Raw genomic sequence first — 20,684 nt, forward strand, 5'->3', positions numbered from 1 at the left:
GATGTTCTAACTCACTAGTGTGATACATAACTTTATATCTATCATATTGCCTCCTTCAGCCCCCACCTTTAATGAAAAGAGAGAGAGAGAAAAGAACCAGCAATAACATTGTATTGGCAAGAACCTAAGGAAATAATTAGTTTTATGTTTTGCTGGTAGAAATGTGAATTACTAGAGCCTTTGTAGACAGTGGTCTGATAATATTTATTAAAAATAAAAAATGTATTTATACCGGTTGACCTTACAATCTTACTCTTTGAAATCTAACTCATAGAAACATGTTTCCATATATAAGCATTTCTGTATGAGCATTTGTTTCTAGTGGCAAAAACTGGAAATGCAATTTATGTCTATCAGTAGGGGAATTGTGAATGTATTTATTATGTATCTACATAATATACCTGCATAATAGAATCTTAGTAGTCATTAAAAAGAATGAATCAGATATGCACCAGTAAACTTGGTGGGATTTGCATGGGGAATTATTACATGAGAACAACTAAGATGATTAAAAAGGTGTGTGGCAGCCAGGCACAGTGGCTCATGCCTGTAATCCCAGCACTTTGGGAGGTCAGGGTGGGCAGATCACCTGAGGTCAGGAGTTTGAGACCAGCCTGGCCAAAATGGTGAAACCCCGTCTCTACGAAAGTACAAAAATTAGCTTGGCATGATGGTTGGTACCTGTAATCCCAGCTACTCGGGAGGCTGAGGTGGGAGAATCGCTTAAACCCAGGACGCGGACGCGGACGCGGAGGTTGCACTGAGCCGAGATCGCGCCATTGCACTACAGCCTGGGCGACAGAGTGAGACTCTGTCTCGGGAAAAAAAAAAAAAAACATATATATATGTGTGTGTGTGTGTGTGTGGGGGGGGGCATCTTATATTAACAAATGTAGTGATAACACCATTATGTATGTAGACATATGTATGAGAATACATATTTTTATATGTATGAGAATAGAGTTATATAGTAGGTGGTTAACTTGGACCATTTTAGTAGGCAAATATTGTGGGAGGGAAGTTGGAGAGCGTATTTGAGGTAGGGAAACATGCCTACTAATCTATGCTTTAAAGTTAAAATTAACATTTATGTGTTTATGTATAAAGATTTTTTAAAAATTGCATGTGATGACATTAATTTAGTATAGCTCCTGTGGAAAGTGATGCAGTAAACCATGTCAAGCAGCGTTCATACTCTTTGAGCTAATCATTCTATATCTGAGAGTTCATATTAAGGTATTAAATTTAACGAAGAAAAATGTTAATGTGTGAAGACATCATTGTGGCATTAACTATGTAATATGGAATATTATATGCTAGGAAAGATAATAAAGTTTATCCAGCATAAACTCATGCTGAAACTTCCTCTTTTTGGACTTTAAATCTAGAAAAATGGTCACATTGATGGGATGTTACACACATGTAAATAATACAATTATGAAGACTACAATTATAAAGGCTATTACTTAGAACTATAGATTATATAATAAATGAAAAAGAACTTATAATTGCATGTACAATTAAAATATATATATTTGAGTACTAGAAGGAGATAAGATAAAATGAAAACAGTGTGAGGGGATTATAGTAAATTGTTTTTATCTTGTTTTGACAGTAAAATCTGGAGAACAGCGTTGCTCAAATATTAGCAAAATTTAGAAGAAACACTAAAATTTAATATCTAGCTCTTGTAACTGTGGAATATATTTTCTTTATAATAAAACAATTTTGTAATTTTGCCGTAGGCATTGGCAGAATGTTTAAATTTGGAGTTAGATTGGTGTTTCTATCAATAGTTACTCTGAAAGCTGCAGTGTCGTCATGACTCATTAAAGATAGATCTTTGATTTCATGTGCCATATTTCTTACTGGGGAAAAAAACTAGGTCTAAGTCCATTTTACTCTTTCTAATAGTTTCTTTCTATCTGTTGATTCCCTCTTATGCATGTTTTCTACCATTTTCACTGTATTCTTGTATTAATCACAGTTTTTAAAAAAGTTTTTGTCTTAATGCTTTAATGTATAGATGATCTCTTGGTCTAGTTTTGTTGATTACTTCTTGACTTTTTTTTCCTTTTTGTTTATCTCACAATTTTTGCCACCCGCTGTAAAAAACTGAGATGAATTGTATTTATTCTCTGAAATGGGAACACCTATTCTTCTGTCAGGTCATTGGTATGTGTTTCTAAAATATACTAAACTAATGTGTTGTGGAGCTAAGGCAGATTGGTGATAAATTTGTAAAGCAATTGAAGGAAAAACGCAGTAAGTCAAAACACATTTTAAAAGAGACACATGTAGTTTATTTTATATAAATGGAACTTTTCATTATATGACCTTTTGAGATTGACTTTTTTTTTTTTTTTTTTTTTCACTCAGCGTAATACCTTTGAAATCTCTCCAACTTGCGTGTGTCAGTAGTTCTTTCCTTTTTATGGCTGATAAGTATCATAGTGGTAGCGATGTGGCACAGTTTGTTTAACCATTCACTTATTTTAGGACATTTTGGTTGTTTCCAGTTTTTGGCTGTTACAAACAAAGCTATGAACAATCATGTACTGGTTTTTGTGTGGACATAAGTTTTCATTTTCCTGGGATAAATACCAAGGAGTGCAATTGCTTGGTCTTATAGGAAGTATATATTTAATTTTTAAAGAAATGAAACAACTGTTTTCCCAAGTGGTCATACTGTTTTACACTCTCACAAGAAAAAGTGGATCTTTCAAACCAGAAATGTTGGAAAGAGCTGCTTTCTCCACATCCTTGCCAGCATTTGGTATTGTCATTACATTTTATTTTCGCTACTCTGGTAGGTATGTGGTGTCTCATTGTGGCCTTAGTTTCCGTTTCTCTAAAGACTGGTGATGTTTGACATCTTTTTATTTGCTTAGTTGCTATCCCCTTTGTATATCTTCTTTGGTGAAATGTCTCTGTCTTTTATCTATTGAAAAGAACATGCTTTCTTTTCATATGTGCATGGAACCTTCACCAGGATAAGCCATATCCTTGGTCATAAAACAAATTTCAGTAAATTGAGAAGCATTTCCTGTTCTTTTTTCCTGAAAAAGTTTGTGTACAATTTGTGTTCTCTCTACTGACTCCTGGTATTTGTCTGGTTTCAGAGGGTGGGAGGGTTTTCTGCCTTTCCCCCAAGTGTCAGCTTGCAGTTTTGCTTTGTATGAAGAATAGTTCTAGGATATGAGTAGCTAATCATTTCCTTCATTTCTCAGGTAATCTAATCATCCTCATCTTTCTCTTGAGTACTTACTAGAGTTCTCGATGGGCATTTGGGTTGTTTGTGGGATTTACTGTTGCAAACAGTGTTACCATGAATATTCTTGTGCAAGACTTCTGGTATACATGGGTGAGAGTTTCTCTAGGGCATGTTACTAGAAGAGGAATTTCCCAAAATATACCTGTGTTCTTGTAGGGCATGGTGGCTCACACCTGTAATCCCAGCACTTTGGGAGGCCACGGCAGGCAGATCACCTGAGGTCATGAGTTCAAAATCAGCCTGGCCAACATGGCAAAACCCTGTCTCTACTAAAAATACAAAAATTATCTGAGCATGTTGGTGGGCACCTGTAATCCCAGCTACTTGGGAGGTTGAGGCAGGAGAATCCTCGAATCCAGGAGGCGGAGGTTGCAGTGAGCCGATATAGCGCCATCGCACTCTAGCCTGGGCAACAGAGTGAGACTCCTTCTCAAAAAAAAGTCATATTAGGACTGATCACCTTGTTATCATATAAAGTTGTTATACTGTCATTTTTTTTTTCTTCTAATTTTGTCTTGAGGTCTCTCAAGTGGGTGTAGACTCTAGCCCTGCCCTGAGGGGATGCCAGGGGATTTGGTCATATGGATGCTTATAATGGGCCTTTCACAGGATACTTCTTTATCCCTGTGGACAGCCTGGGTGTTTGACATGTGACCAGGTGTCCTTCTCGTAACAAACAAGGAAGCTTGTTTATACTGGCAGATGCCCTTTTGGTGCTTGCCTGACCTGTGTCCAGTTTATTCTTAACAAGTTAGCTATTTTCTAGGAGAGCCCTGACCAGGAAAGAAGTTAGATTTAGATGTGTTGGTCAGGTGAGGCACAGAGGAGGCAGCACAACCAAACATAGGAAATAACAGAAGCAGTATATTACTTACTGGTGGGCCACAGAAAAGAGGGCAGCATGTTTCTCAGGGCCAGGTAGTAAGGGGGAAGACATCTGGGACTTGGAGGCTCCACCAGTGGGTGGGGAGAGAGAGAGAGAAAGAGAGGGAGAGAGCAAGGAACCTGTGAGTCAAAGCCATTATTGGGGTCTAGGGTGTTACCAAAGAGTTTTCCTGCAGGGAATTCTAATTGGTGGGTGATGTGGTTTGGATCTGTGTTCTCACTCAAATCTCAGGTCAAATTGTAATCCCCAGCGCTGGAGGTAGGGCCTGGTGGGAGGTGCTTGGATCATGGGGGCAGTTCCTCATGAATGGTTTAGCAGCATCCCCTCCATGCAGTGCTGTTCTTGTGATAATGAGTGAAGTTATCCTGAGATCTGATTTAAAAGTGTGTAGCACCTGCCCCCAACTCTTGCTCCTGCTTCTGCCATGTAAGATATGTCTGCTTCCCCTCTGCCTTCTGTCATGATTGAAAGTTTCCTGAGGCTTCCCCAGAAGCCAAGCAGATGCCAACATTGTTTCCTGTACAACCTGCAGAACCGTGGGCCAATTAAACCCCATTTCTTTACAAACTACTCAGTCTCAGGTATTTCTTTAAAGTAATGTGAGAACAGACTAGTACAGTGGGTTTACAGCAAACGGACTTCAATTCCTTGGTGACACTGTGACTGAGAGATGGTCACTGCAGCTTATCTGGGCAGTCTGCGCAGGGTATGGGAGTCAGTAGGGTGACTCGACAAGGTTGTATCTAGCTCTCCCTTAGGGAAGTGGTTCCTGGGAGGCGATCGTATAAGGTAGATGTCTGGAACAACAACATGGAAGAACTAGGTGGAGGCAGACAACTGAAAACTGTGTCGAGTGTGACTGAGCCCGGTTTCTGATATGAGAAAGTTAAACATATTTAAAATGTATGCCAAGGCAACATAACATTATTAGAATTCACCAAATTATATAACATTCACCAAATTATATTCACCAAAAATACATAACATCAAATAGGTAGCAAAAATTTGATAGACTGATATAGGTAAATTAGTACCTCTACTATTAAAGTAGGAAATTTTAAATTAACGTTTGTGATTACTGATAGATAAAAAAATCAGCAAAGGATATACAATATATGAATAATACAGTTTATGGATATATAGAGAATTCAATATGTAAAGAATGAAAAAGATATATAACATAAATCAGAGATTAAAAAGAAAGTGAGAATACTGTTAATTATATGTGACCTATGTAAAAACAGACATTTCTAGGAAAATATTACTTGTAAAAACCGAGGGAGAAATTAAAAGTCTGAATCTTCCCACAAAGAAAGCAACAAGTCCAAATGATTTGCCAATAAATAACTCTCTACTAAAATTTTGAGAAATAGGTTATTCCAATCTGTTGTAATCTTTTTTAAAATTGATACAAATGGAGGATGATTCCCCAGCAAGTTCTGAAAACCCAGCATAATCTTGACATCCAAATCAAAAGAAGATACTAAAACAGATGACAATTACAGATGTATTTCACTTTTAATATAGAGCTGGTAATCCCAAACAGGATAGTAGCAAATTGAAGCCGACATTTAAAGAAGACAAACATCATTGCCAAATTGGATTTTTCCCAGGTATGCAAGGATGATTTACTAATAAATGATCCATAAATGTAAGCAACATTTACGTTGATAGATTAAAAGTGAAAAACCATATAATAGATACAGAAAATTATTTGATAATCAACATAAATTCATGATAAGAATGCTTAGCAAATTAGGAAAAGAGGGAACATCTCTGAACTCAAGAAATATTTATAAAACAACCAGTCAACCAAGCATCATCAGCAGTCTTCCTAAATGGGGATAGATGAAAAGATTCTTTTAAAGTCAGAAATGATAAAAGCATGCTTATCACATGATCTGATTAGTATTGCTACATAACAAATCCAAATTGAATGGCACAAAACAACTGTTTTATTATGCTTATGAATTCTGAGGGTCAGAAACTTGGACAATGCGGAAGAAGGCTTTTTTTTTTTTCAGCTCCACTCTTTTCAGTGCCTCAGTTGGGATGATGTGAACGTTGAACACTGGAGGTGACTTGCTGGCGAGGGGCTGGATTCATCTTAAAGTGTCTTCATTTATATGTCTGGTGATATGATGCTGGCTGTTGCCTGGGAACTTAATTAGGCAGTCAGTTGGAAAACTTAGACATGGCTTTTCCATGTGATATCTCTGTGTGGGCCAGTTTGGTCTGTCTCACATAATGGCATCTAGGCTCCAAGAGCAAGCAATACAAGAGCGAAAGACAGAAGCACATTGCATTGTTGTATCCTAGCTAGGGAAATCACACAATGTTAATTCTAATATGTTGCTTGTGGAAGTCACATCAGTCGACTCAGATTCAAAGGGAAAAGACAGAAATCCTTCCACTCAATGAGAGGGGTATCAGTGTCACATTCTTGGAAGAAATTGTAGAATGAGAGAGATTTTTGAGACCATCTTTGGAAAATATAATCTGCCACATTACCTCATGTACTTAGCATTGCATTGGAGGACATAGCTAGTACATTAAGACAAAAATAAATTAGAGGTATAAGAATTGTAAAGAAGGACATAAAAGTGTTGTTATCTGGATGCAATATGTTCATTCATATGTAAACTCAAAGTTATATACAGATAAGGTATTAGAAATAAGAGTTTACTAGGTCGGGTGCGGTGGCTCACGCCTGTAATCCCAGCACTTTGGGAGGCCAAGGCGGGCAGATCACCTGAGGTCAGGAGTTCGAGACCAACTTGGCCAACATGGTGAAACCCTGTCTGTACTAAAAATACCAAAAATTAGCCAGGCATAGTGGCGGGCACCTGTAATCCCAGCTACTCAGGAGGTTGAGACAGGAGAATTGCTTGAACCCGGGAGGGCGAGGTTGCAGTGAGCCGAGATTGCACCATTGCACTCCAGCATGGGCAACAAGAGGGAAACTCTGTCTCAAAAAAAAAAAAAAAAAGAAATAAGAGTTTACTAAAGTTGAGTGGGTAGATAATACAGAAGTCAATTGGATTGTTATTACAGTAACAACAAATAACTAGAAAGTATAAAAGAAGACATTAAAATAGCATCGTAGAATATCAATAAATAGGAATGCACCTAACAGATAATATATGAGACATCTTTAGGGATATTTATAGAATGTTATCAATAGTCCTTTTAGAAAAAACTTAACCATGGTATTTCTTAGTGATTGGGCTCACTCACTATCGTAAAGATTGCATTTCTGCTGAAATAATCTTATAGCTAGAAACAGACCCACAGTGTTTATGGGTCTGTTTATACTAGAATAAATTTGGTGTATGATAAAGATGGCATATCATATTAGCAAGGAAATAAGTCATTGTGTAATAAATGTAATCAGGAAAAATGATCCATATCAGGAAAAAAGAAAGAATTAGATTTCTGCTTCCACCATATATAAGTACTCAAATACAGATTGCTGAAATACTTAAATGTCAAAAATAAAATTTCCTTGTAGTAAATAAAGGTATATATCTTTTATAGATGGCAAAGGATTTAAAAAATAAGACTAAGAAACTGATAAATTGTTATTAAAGAATAGATTAGGAATTTCTGTTCATCAAAAGCTGCCTTAAAGAAAGTGGAAGCACATGCTATAAACTAGAAGATGTTTGCAATATACACAGCTGACAAATGATTAATATCAATAATTATTTTAAAAAATTTATCCAAATCAATTAAAAACACAACACAGTAAAAAAATAAAGATGTGGATAGGTATTTCACAAAAGAGGAACCACATATCATTTGATAATCATATGAAGAAATTTTAATTTCATTAATGATTAGGGAAGTCAAATTAAGTACAAAATGAGATGCTACTTAAAACCAAGTGTCAGGAAGGATGAAGATTTAAGGGACCTCTGTATTTCTGCCACCATTTTGGAAAGTACTTTTTCATTTTCCTGTGAAACTAAACAGACAAATGTTACAACCCAATGATTTTACTCATAGGCGTATACTAAGGGAAGTTCTGTGTATAAACAAAAGTAGATGTATTGAAAAATGTTCACAGCATTTCTGATCTCAATAACAAATCCTGTAAACTACCCAGATGTCTCTTGATAGGAAAGTGGCCGAATAAACTTTGGCATATTATTAATATAGCAGCCAAAAGAATGAATAATAGCCATAATAATATTAACAACATAATATCATATGAAAAGGTTAGGTCCCCCAAATTTATATACTGCAGGATACTCTTTAAAAATAGTTCAGATAAAAGTAATATGCTTTCTGGTAGTAAATATAGAAGAGATGAAACTTCATTCATTTGAAAGTAAGAGAATGATGAAAAAATAAGGATTGTGAGTCCAGATAAGCACAGGGAAGATTTATATATATTACAACTTATTGTCAGGGTCTTCAGTTTCATGTTGTCAACACTGATTTTACTGTGATTACTATGTAACACTTTATTATTTGTTGTATAGAGTACATTCTTGTGCCTTGATGTTGTGATATATTTGTAGACTTTTTTTTACAGGACATATTTTTACTTTTAATCATTAGTACCAATGCAAATCACAATTTTGTCATCATGCTTATTTTGCTTATATGGGGGACTCCAAAGATCATATCCCATAGAGGCATGTATTTGGCATTCTTGTTTTGAAAGATTTGGAGTTGAGATTGACGTGATAGTTTTAGGGTCTAAAACAGTTATACTGTGTAATGAAAGGATTGGAGAGCAGAACGACAAGAAGTAAGTTCTGGTAGTTTTCAAGAAATAGTGATAGAGATCCAGGCCACAAAGATGGTCACTGGAGGAGACAAGAAAGGATGAGTGGGGAAATTATATAGAATTGACTAACTTACCTGCTATGGTGTAAAATGTCAAGTGAAGAGTAAAATGTGACAGCTGGGTTTTGCATCCCAGATGGATTAAAGAAGGATAATACTATTGACTGAAAAGAACAGATTAAGGAGAGAAAGTAGTTTGTGAAGAAGAGGTGAACTTGGCTATAGTAATAGTGTAGTTTCATATATTTAGAGTATCTTAGAGTGTAATACCTTAGAAGTCCTCTGGTCAGCCTGTTCATTTGACATGAGGACACTGTGACCCAAAGAGGTGTAGTGATTTGGCCAGCATCATATGGTTCAAACACAAATTTCTGTATGATTACAGGATATGGATCGGATGGAGATGAGGATGATAGCAGCAACTAGGTTACAAAGGTGCGTTAATTGTCAAGAATTTTTACTTTGTAAAATAATGAGAAGCCATTGAATAAAGTTTTAAATAGGAGGAGTATTTAGAAGGAACACTTGGGTAGCAGAGTGGAGAATGGACTAGAAAGGAGCAAAATTGGAAGCAGAGAACTGTTTAGGAGGTTGATGGCTATACCAGATGAGAGATAATGGTGGCCTTGCATAGGGTGAAGGTATTGGGGATTGAGAGGAGTAGATGTATTCTAGAGGTATCTGGGATAGCGGTCCCCAACCTTGTTGGCACCAGGGGCTGGTTTTGTGGAAGACAATTTTTCTATGAACTGGAATGTTGGGGGATGGTTTTGGGATGAAACTGTTCCACCTCATATCATCAGGCATTAGTTAGATTCTCATAAGGAGCACACAGCCTAGATCCCTCATATGCACAGTTCACCTATAGGGTTCGTGCTCCTTTGAGAATCTAATGCTGCTGCTGATCTGACAGGAGGCAGAGCTCAGGTGGTAATGCTCGCTTGCTGGCCACTCACCTCCTGCTGTGCAGCCTGGTTCCTAACAGGCCAAGGACCCAGACCGGTTCGCGGTCCACGGGTTGGGGACCCCTGCTCTAGGAGATAGGATTTTGTGATTGATTTTATATATCGGGTGAGAGAGAGAAGTATGAGGCAAAGATGACTGCAGGTTTTCTTGTTGACCAAATGTGTTGTAGAGGTAGTGGCAATCACTGGCCTAAAGACCCCTGGAGGAAGGGTAAATTTGAGGTTGGTGGGGGAGATCTTGAATTCAATCTTGAGTTTTAGTTGTATTGAATTTGAGGTGCCTGTTAGATTACAAGAGAAACTATTCAGTTGTCTCTTGGCTATATAGATCTGGAGCTCAGGAAACACATCTAAATTAGAGATAGAGATGCCATAGCGTATGTTTGTAAATGAATCCAAAGATGTGAATGAGATAGTCCAGGGAGTGTATCTAACGGGAAAAGAAAGGAAGGGTTAGGTTGGAGCCCAAAATTTAAAGGATAGGTAGAAGAATCTGCAAGAGAGATTGAGATAAAGCAGTCAGAAAACTAAGAAGAAAGAAGGAAGGAGTATGATTGTCTTATATAGCATGAAGTGAGAGTGTTTTGAGAAGAAAAGACTGGTCAAATAATAGTAGTGTTCAAGTAAGACAAGGAATTGTGTTTCTTTTTGCATAATAAAAAGGATGTAATTGGTTGCAGGCATGAGATACAGGAATAGTGTCTGAAGTTGAGCTGTGAAAAGGATAGCACTGTGGTTGGAGGACACTGTATTTGAGGAAGGTTTTGTTTTTGGTTTTGTTCTGTTTCATTTTTAAACTGTAGGACTTGGAGCATGTTTCATCGTTAATGAGAAAGAGCTAAATAAGAGGAGGTTGAATAATTAAGAGGAAACAATTGAGAGAGCCAAGTCTCTTGAGAGCCCAGGTTGCTGGGAGGGTTTGGGGGTTAGCCTTAAGTAGGCAGAAGGGTTCCTTTCTCTTTGTGAGCAGAATGAGTTGTAATAGCTGAGTACAGATGCTGGTAGCTATAGTTTTGGTGACAAGAAGTTGAGGGACTTTTCTTAAAATGCCTTCTGTTTTCTTTGTTTATAGGAGGCCTGGCTACTTGCTTTGATTGCAGAAAGGAATAGAAAGGCTGGAAGTTTGAGGAGAGTTGGTAGTCTTTGAAATAGCTTTTCTGGAGCATGAGAGAAATAACTTTAAAGAAATACTGAGTGTGTTGGGCAGCACTGTGAATCCAATTGAAGAGGGGAAACATGAGTTTTATGTGATTTTGTTCTGATAGTTGTCAGCAGAAGACAGGTAATTGGATATTGTTGGTGGTTCCTGGAGTGGGAGGGAGGTGTTATCAGTTGCCTTGCAACCACTCTGGATTCTGAATCAGCTGAGGAATAGAACCAAGAGTTGTATAGGAATCAGAGTAGCAGCTTTATTGTTAAAACCTGGCTTGGGCCTAAAGCTGAAATGAGGTCTCCCACAGGTTTTCTTTTAAATTAAATTTACCCATCTGGTCACAGGCAGAATAGCTAAAAAAACAAGTCGCCATGCTTAAAGAATGAAGTGTTTCTCTGGTGAGCTTCTTTATGGGAGCTAAACTACAAGAATAGTATATTGTTTGTAGGCACCAAGTTCCCAGTAAGGAGCTCAAAGAGGTTGTACTTTGCATGCACATTAAATTTTATAATTAATCTTAGCTAACAGTGACACTTAGGGATGTTTTGCTCTTACTATTATTATTACTTTTTTTTTTTTTTTTTGAGAGAAGAGGCTAGAGAAAGGACTATAGTACTTCTTCAATCACGTTTCCTTCTATTGAAAACAGGCCTGTGCCCTCTTTTAAAATGTGAGGAGAGGAAGTAGTATATCTTACCTCTAGCATTCATTGAGCGATGAGATTTTGCCAGATAAGAATACAGTTCATACAGTGAGAATTTTGAGTTGATAGAGGGATAGCCCTGTAAAAATGTTCATTTTTTTGGTTGGGAATATACGACTGGCCCCTGAGAAGTGATTAGTTGTGGAAAATTTGTGTAGACCACTAAGATTATGAGAAGGCATACGTTTTTTGAAGAAGATCATGAGATAGAATTAGAGGACTATCAGTCTGGGAAAAGATTGCTATTAAGGAGTTGGAAGTTGAAGACAACCAAAGAGGGTGAGGGTAGATATAAGGGTTTGGAGAGGAAATGTCTTGTTGTTTTTATTTTTGTTGTTACTTTTTGGGATGTATACGTTTTCTGAATGAAGGTTGGTAAAGACAGACTTAATTGATAACAGATGAAAATTATAAAGAAAAACTTCTCGTTAGTAGTAGTTGGGATGTTTTCCTATTGGATTATTTATGAATATAATGTTTTTTAGGTAATAAATTTACACCTCAGTTTGTTTTCTTTGGACTTGTGATAATCTGCCACTGGCAAAGGTTCACTGCTAGTAGAATTTATGGTATGGCAATACTTCTTTAATTCATCTTCATAGGCAGTTTCAAAATTATTAACCCCAATAATAATTGGATACTTGATGAGCATATGAAGTAGCAATGTAATATCTTTTAAGATATTGGTCCTTAGGCTCAGGTCTTAATATGGGTAGACCTGTTTTAATGCTAGCAACTGGGTCCTCTAGTGCCCAAGATCCGATGTAATTTTCTTGGAAAAGTAAGAGGGAAAAGGAAGCCATGTGGGAAGTGTTAGCAACTAATTTGCTTTCATTCAGTCATTTATTCTGAAGGTATTAATTCAAAAATAATCTTTGAGCCCTTACTATGTGCTAGGAACTGCTCAGTTCAATTGCTGGAGGGTAAAAAAAAAAAAAAAGAAGAATAAAGGATCTCCACACTACCTCCAGATTTCTTATATACTTAGGTAGACAGTTACATTTTCTTGACCCAATAAGCCTGAAATTCTGATCTTACATGTTTTGACTCTTCTAATTATCTCAGTCTTAATTGCTTTCTATTCTTAACTTTGAGGTTTGAGAGTGAGTGTGTGTGTGTGTATTTCCTTTGTTCTGTTTTCTTTAATTTCTGTTTGCCCAGAAAAGTCAGAAAATAAAATCGCTTCTAGGAAACATAGCATTAAACAGGATCAAATGGAAAAGTATTACTGCGACTGTGAGGATGTTAGCAAGTAGTTTTCCAGATCAGATGGAGATTTAGTTAAATGCTAAGTAGATAGTGTTAACTAATAGAATATTTGGGGATGATCAGATAATTTGGGTGTTCTCTTGAGATTTTATTTTTCGAAGTCAGTTATCAAATGTCTTTTTCTCTATTAGGGTTTTTTTTTTAGATGGGGAGAGGTGCAGGTTGGTTAGGTTTTGAGCAACTTTCATGTCTAGAGATACAATCTTACATTTTGTATGAATATTTGTAATATGGGAAGATGTTATAATGGAGACTGTTATGAAAAATCCTAATTTATTTGTTGCGTAAATGCAAATGTAAAGCATTTATGTGTTTTATGGTTGGTTTTGTAAAGAAAAACTTTCTTGAGTTTTTCTCAGAATATTTTGATAGAACTAATAGGTAGTTGGCTCATCATGCCATGTTTTTTTGTGCTCATAGTTTAAAATTGTAATAAGGCTTGCTATGAAATACTGCTGTCTTCTGTGTCCTCCATGCTTTTCCAGCCTCCTCATCTCCTACATACTGGTTTCTCCGTTTTCTTTTTCTTTTTCTTTTTTTCTTTTGAGACGGAGTCTGGCTCTGTCGCCCAGGCTGGAGTGCAGTGGGGTGATCTCAGCTCACTGCAAGCCCCGCCTCCCGGGTTCAGGCCATTCTCCTGCCTCTGCCTCCCGGTTAGCTGGGACTACAGGTGCCCGCCACCATGCCTGGCTAATTTTTTGTATTTTTTAGTAGAGACGGGGTTTCACTCTGTTAGCCAGGATGGTCTCCATCTCCTGACCTCATGATCCGCCCGCCTCGGCCTCCCAGAGTGCTGGGATTACAGGCGTGAGACACCGCGCCTGGCCAACTTCTCCGTTTTCATTTGGTTAGTTCTCTGGTCACTAATTCAACTCTGAACTTTCCCCTAGTTGTTTAAAATTACACTCATGGTGGTAAAACATACGAGCTAGTCTATTTCATTTCTTGAATACATCTCTCAGGAGCTTTCTGATCTGCTCCAGTCTAGACTGGAGGTATCTCTTCTTGCTACATAGGTATTGTGGAACTCAATTCACTGTTATTCTGGGATAAATCCCTTTGCTTTTCACTTTAGTGGGATCTTTTCTAATCCTATGTCTTTTTCTTTCTTGTCTTATTCTCTTGGTTTACTCCATAGCTTTTAAAGGAAGTGTGCAATAAAAATTGTTTTGAGACTTTACAGATGTGAACATGTCTTTATTCTTCCCTCAATTATATGTTGATTTGGCCGAATATAGAATTCTATGTTGTAAATCATTTTCCTTCAGAATTTTAAAAGCATTGGTCCATTGTTTTTTTACCTTCCAATGATGCTGTTGTGAAGTGTGAGATCATTATGTTATTGATCCTTTGAATGAAGCCTGTTTTCCCTCTGGAAGCTTGTAGGATCTTCACTTTGTCTCTACTGTGCCTTGCTGTGGGTTTTTGTTCTTTTTTTCTCTTGGATACTTGATATACCCACTACTGGATATAATATCCTTTTGTTTTGGAAAATTTTCCTGAATTATTTTGTTGATGATTTCTTTCCTTTTGTTTTCTCTTTTCTGTCTTTCCAGTACTCCTAGAATCCTAATAATTAGATATTACATATCTTAGGCTGGATCTTATAACTTCGTTTTTACTCGGACTTTCCATTTTTTTATCTTATACTTTTTTAAAAGAAAATTTCCTTAATTTTATTTTCTACCCTGCAGTTTTTCATTTCTGCAGTTATATATTTTTTTATTTCCAAGGCCTCAGTCTTGTTGTTTACTCCTATCTTAATCATCTTCTCCCCTGAAATTAGGGCATCCAATAAGTATTCATGAATTAAGAATACTTAATTCATGGATGAACTATCTTCTGTTGTTAACTTTCTGAAGATACTATGGTTTTGTTTTTTTCTTTCTTGGATAGTCTTTGTTTATTTCATCCTAGTTTTCTTTTATGGGTTGGTCTCTATTTTTTTTTCTTCTTCTTCTTTTTTTTTCTTTTAATTAGATGCTTTCTTCATTTCTTTGGTGGTCCTTGATAGTCTGTTCACATGTAAGAGTGAGGCACTAATAAAGTAGCAAGCACTTACATAATGCTTAGAATGTATCAGATACTGTTCTAAGTGCTTCAAATATTTTAACATATTTAATCCTTGTACTGACTTTAGGAGTTAGCTATTATTATTTTTGATAGATGAGGAGACTGAGGCACACAGTATTTTAAGTAAAATGCCCAGTGTACACAGTAAGTGTCAGAGCTGGAATTTGAATCCATCCATCTTAAACTCTATAGTCCCTTCTTTTAGCCTTTACGCTGTTCTGCCTGTTACTAAAATTAGAAGCTAATTGGAAATTTGGTGCTTGTGGGTGGGGTTTGTCAAATAAGTGTTTCGTGAGTGAGCTGTTTCTTTGTGGAACGTCTGGTAAGGTCCCCTTCATGGGTTGATTAGATTAATCAGAGAAGAATCTGCAGCTCTTCTGATAAGGGGTTTCAGCCCAGCTGCTGTTGTTTTGGTTGCTGAGTAGTGAAAGATGACTGGAGTTACTGGTCTACATATTTAACCACCCTCTCCCCTCCCCAAGATATAACTTCACCTAGTTCACCTGTGTTGGTATCTTCCTGCCTGGAGACCCTCAGCTTTACCCTGTCCAGGGAATGAGCCTCCAGTTTTCTGGTGTGGTCATAAATTGTAGGTTACCGAGTTGTGCTACAGATTCTGGGAGGGGTCTTAGCGTATACCTATGACTCCTAATTTTGAGTTTCACTTTTACCTAACTTTTAGTATTGCCCATTGCTGAGCCTGTCTTAATTTAATTTAATTTAGGAGAGCTAAATAATTAAACATGAGGCCAAAGTATGTAAGAAAGCAGCAGCCTTTTATTGCAAATATGCACACACTCTCCAGTGAGGTTCTCCGGTCCTCAGGTATGGGGCCAGGGCGCGGGCGATCTCGGGTGAGGTTCTCTGGTCCACAAGTAAGAGGGGCGGAAGAAGTCACACCGGCTCCTGCCAGCGGGGGGGGGGGGGGGGGCTTTTTTGCTTTGGTACGGGGGGGGGGGGGGGAGGGGGGGGGGGGGGGGGGGGGGGGGGCGTTTCCAGGAGGGGTGCGGGGGGGGGGGGGGCAATGGGCGGGTAAGGGCGTGATAGGGGCGTCTCCATAGGCGTGGCCGGGTAAGTTTCCATATCTTCGGATTGACGTCACCTGGCGCATGCTCAGTTGATCTGTATTTTCCCGGGCACGGGGAAAGTTAGTGATGAAGAACCGGGAAGCAATGGGGACTGTGCCATCTTGTTCACCTTCCTCCATTTTGTCCCTTCTCTCTCACCCAAACAGAGCCTTTTGAGGATTCTCTTATGTATTCATAAATGTGATTCTCATTTTTCCAGTGACTCATTTTCCTTGTATTTGCTTTGAAATTTCTTGCAGTTTTCTCATTTCACATTCTCTTTGACCTCGTTTTTATGCAGAAGCCAACAATCAAAAGAAATCTTTGTTATCTTAGAGGGATACCTTTCCGTAAAGATGAATAAAATGTGTGTTTTAATGTGCCATTTGACATTTTCTGTCAGATCTTTCTCAATGTCTCATTCTACCTTAGGCATTTAATGGTGCTTCCAACCAGATATATCATCTTCTGAAAATCTTTCTTCCTACCTTATAAATTTTTTCTTCTCTCTTAAGACTCTTTTACATCTCGTGTTATTTGTATTTGCATGCTTTTCTTGCACTCTGCCCTCCTCCCTACACCAGACTATAAGTTCTTTGAGGACCTTAACTGATACAGAATTGCTGAATAAAAGTTTATAACATTGTGTATTCAGTATATGTTTTGTCCTTTTGTGTGTCTTTCTTGTAAAACATTTTTAGAATATCAGCAGTGTATTAAATATTGACACTAGCAAAGTAGGCAATTAATACAATAAGGCAAAAAAAAAGAGATTTAACTTAGATGTAAAGAAGTCTGAGAATTGTTAGACCTTGATATTGTGAAAACTTTGAGTGTAGACTCCTAATCATAATGAAGTATACCCCTGTCTTTCTGCCATGACACAAAAGAATGAATTACGTGATCTGTTAATGTTTTGGCCAGGCTTATGATTCTGTAACTTAGATGTCAGATATATTTGCTGTTGCTACATTCTTATAATATTTGTAGTTTAATGGGCTATAATGTTAAATGCCAAAATATTCTAAAACACTTGATAGGAATGAACTTTAGATAAAGTAAATATTTTAAATGTATTGGAGTAGCTAAATACATAAAGCCCACATTTGTATATTTCCTTTTAAAAACTGTTGATTTTTGTATTTTATGAATTTCATTTTTACAAGTCAATGCTGTTAATTTTCTCCTATTTAAAATGCTTGGAAATAAACTATTGCAGGAATTGAAGTCTCAATTATTTGGAGAAAGATTATTGCTTTAAAAAATATTTTTCTAGTATTATATGTTAAGAAACTTGGGACATATTTGCTTTTTTAAATGTATTAATATTTCTTTGAAAATAAAAGGAAGACTATCATCTGCTTTTTTGTTGGTTTGTTTTTAAGATGGAGTTTCACTCTTGTTGCCTGGGCTGGAGTGCAATGGCGTGATCTCGGCTTACTGCAACCTCCACCTCCCAGGTTTAAGCAATTCTCCTGCCTCAGTCCCCCAAGTAGCTGGGATTACAGTTGTGTGCCACCATGCCTGGCTAATTTTTTTGTACTTTTAGTAGAGACAGGGTTTCACCATGTTGACCAGGCTGGTCTTGAACTGCTGCTGGCCTCAGGTGATCAGCCTACCTCAGCCTTCCAAAGTGCTGGGATTACAGGTGTGAGCCACTGAATATGTAAAAGTTGCTGGAGTCTGGAAAATATCAGTGGTCACTAGTATGTTCTTTTGCAGAGCTAAATCAGAACTTAGGAAACTGACGGTATTTGGTTCATTACCACAGTCAAACAAGCTGAAATGATTGTTAGACATGGGTATTTTTATTTTCAAATTTTCTGTCACCTTACAAATAATTTATTGGGAAGTGACTTAAGAAAACACATAGAAGCATTACTCTAAAAATTCCATTCTTTTGAAACCATATTATTTGAGTATAGCATATGTAGATGCTAAAGATTTTTTGTTTCTTGAGATTCATGACATACATGTGGGAAAGAGAAAGTTGATGTTTGTAGTTTGACTTGGTTAATTCTTAATGTCCATATCACTCTTCTTTCATAATTTCTTCATGAAAAATGTAGCCACATACAGATTTCTGTTCACTTGCAACACAACATAATGTGAGTTCCATTTCAAACTAAGCATCATCAAAAGTTTCTGAAAGTCTGGTTTATATTTTTTAAGTGCTATATGTGGATGACCTGCTTAGTTTTAATTTTTGGAAAAATACATTTTATAAAAAATTTTCATCAGATTGCTAAGATTGTGAGTAATGGTAATGATACCATGATTATATTCTGCTTAATTTAGTACTTTTCCTATTTATAATATGTTTCTGTCTAAATATATATTTTTTAGTGTCATTACCTACTGAGTTTCTGTGAAAATAATTTGCTTTGCCTATTAAAACAAAACAGTCCTTGAAATTAATGTTTTCACTGTTTTTTTCTTTGACAGTTTTTTGAATTTTGTTTTTGAAGGTGTTAGCACTAGTTTCGAGAAGGTAAAGCACGGATATAGATGACTACTTAAAGCAAATGACCTTAGAAAATGCCCTTAAGGTTATTGTTTAACATATAGTTTAATATGTGTAGCTATTTGTATTTTAGAAGTGGGAAAGGATTGTTTTCCTGTAATCAAGTCCATCTTGTATTACTGAGTCAAGGAAACTATAATTAAACATTTGGGTGTGTTCACTTAAAGTTTTCTTTTTAATTTAAAACATTGCTTTTTTAAATTAACTTTTAGGTTAAGGGGTGCATGTGCAGGTTTGTTACAAAGACAGACTCCTGTCATGGAAGTTTGTTGTACAGATTATTTTGTCATATGTTCACTTTTGAATGATAGAAAAAGAAACCAATTATTATTGACTAGAGTATTACTTGCAGCTATAGATTCACAGTTATAGGTTCCAAATTGTAAATTAAGAAACAATCTAAATGAGAACTTATTTTTCATTTTAATGTGTACTTTCTGTTACTAATTTCACCTTTTCAGGTTTTTTAGTTCTTGCATGGTTTGTTTGATAAAGCTGCTGCTCCTTTTTTTTTTTTTTTTTTTTTTTTAAAGCCGTGATACTAATGGTTTTATCGGTTCATTTTTGTGATACACTTTTAGGACTAAAAAGGCAAATATTATTTGAGTGCTTGTCTCTCTTACATACTTTAAGAGTAAAGAAAAGAGGAATTCTGGATTTTTTTTGTGTTTTTCTCATCCCTTATCTCCCATGAATACATGACTTGATTTATCTTGATCAGCCTAGTAACTTGCTCCACATTTTTCCAAAAGTGCAGAGCAGTTTCAGCTAAAAATACACATATCAAAATGATCCAAAAGTTGTGGCCACAGCTCAAAAATGCTGATCAATTTTGAAAATCTAAATCAGTGTTGGCCCTGAAACCGAGGGAAGAACCTTTGTGGTGGGGGACAGATTTCCAAAAACTCACCACAGTCCTGTTCTTAGCTGGAGTTTGTGCTGATGTTGCCAGACAACTGAGGAATAGATGCAAAAAGCAGGAAGCATTATTGAATTGAACGCTAGTGCCAATTTGGGAAAAGCAAATTAAAATGTAAAAGAATATTTTTCCACTCCTGGCATCTCAACATAAAATGGCAAAATACATGGTTGCTGAAAAAGTTACAGAAATTGCTAATTTTGCCAAAAAGTAAAAGCCAATTGCAAATTCTTTTTTGCGTTAAAAATGCATAGACAGAAATAATTTTAATTTACAAATAAATATGTATACTTTTAAGTTGGAGAGTATTTTGACATAAATGACTGTGTGTGTGGGGGCTTGTTTCAATATCTTATATTTTTCAGGTGCCACTTGAAGAATGGATGATGATGATTTTGGTGGTTTTGAGGTATGCACTGTTACTTACATTAGTTTGTTTTAACTTTGTGGGATTACAATGGAGTAAACTATTTTGAAAATGTATTGTATTTCATTGGCATTCATGATCTTTCCTTGATCATTTTAATGTAATTCTGGAGTAAAAAGATGAAATCAAGAAAAATTAAAAAAACTCTCTAAAAATTAAAACTGATGTATTATTATGGAACATTTGGACTTGCCCATAGGAATGGTTTAAATTGAGGTAATTAAGTGCTACCAGTTTAAGCACTAAAGGAAAGATTTAAAAAATTGTCATCAGATGATTTTACTGGGATACATCTCTATTAGGAAATACTTGTGAGATGATGGATGAGTACTAAAGATCTTGTCACATATTTGCATGGCTATACCTGTAATGAGTTGATTTAGTATATTAAGTACATAGCCTTTTGGTGGTTATAAAGTTAATTAGTATGTTTGTATTATTAGATTATTGTAGTAGGTTAGGAATGGATACTTTGTAAGTGGAAATTGTTAGCTGAAGAAACACTGTCTTTTCCTTAATCCTTTTCAGTGTGTGTTCATTTTATTGAAATATTTTATAACCCAGTTATTTTTATGGAGCCAGTATAGTCTTGCAGGAAAATCTCTGGATTAGGAGTCAGGAGGCCTG

The 20,684-nt window shown here is 36.5% G+C and overlaps 1 protein-coding gene across 8 annotated transcripts in view; it reads left to right on the forward strand.

Moving 5' to 3' along the window:
• CCDC91 (coiled-coil domain containing 91) overlaps positions 1 to 20,684 on the forward strand; it is a 363,292-nt gene that overhangs the window by 42,739 nt on the left and 299,869 nt on the right. For 7 of the 8 annotated variants that reach the window (XM_026457081.1, XM_026457085.1, XM_026457082.1 and 4 more), the window contains one exon: positions 19,996 to 20,039. The exons of the other annotated variant lie outside the window; for it this stretch is intronic. In XM_026457081.1, coding sequence (XP_026312866.1) covers positions 20,010 to 20,039 — 30 coding nt within the window. In that variant the 5' untranslated portion in view covers positions 19,996 to 20,009. The remainder of the gene's footprint in view (positions 1 to 19,995; positions 20,040 to 20,684) is intronic. 8 annotated transcript variants of the gene reach the window in all.

The sequence above is a fragment of the Piliocolobus tephrosceles genome, chromosome 10, assembly GCF_002776525.5.
Source record: "Piliocolobus tephrosceles isolate RC106 chromosome 10, ASM277652v3, whole genome shotgun sequence".
Classification (NCBI taxonomy): domain Eukaryota; kingdom Metazoa; phylum Chordata; class Mammalia; order Primates; family Cercopithecidae; genus Piliocolobus; species Piliocolobus tephrosceles.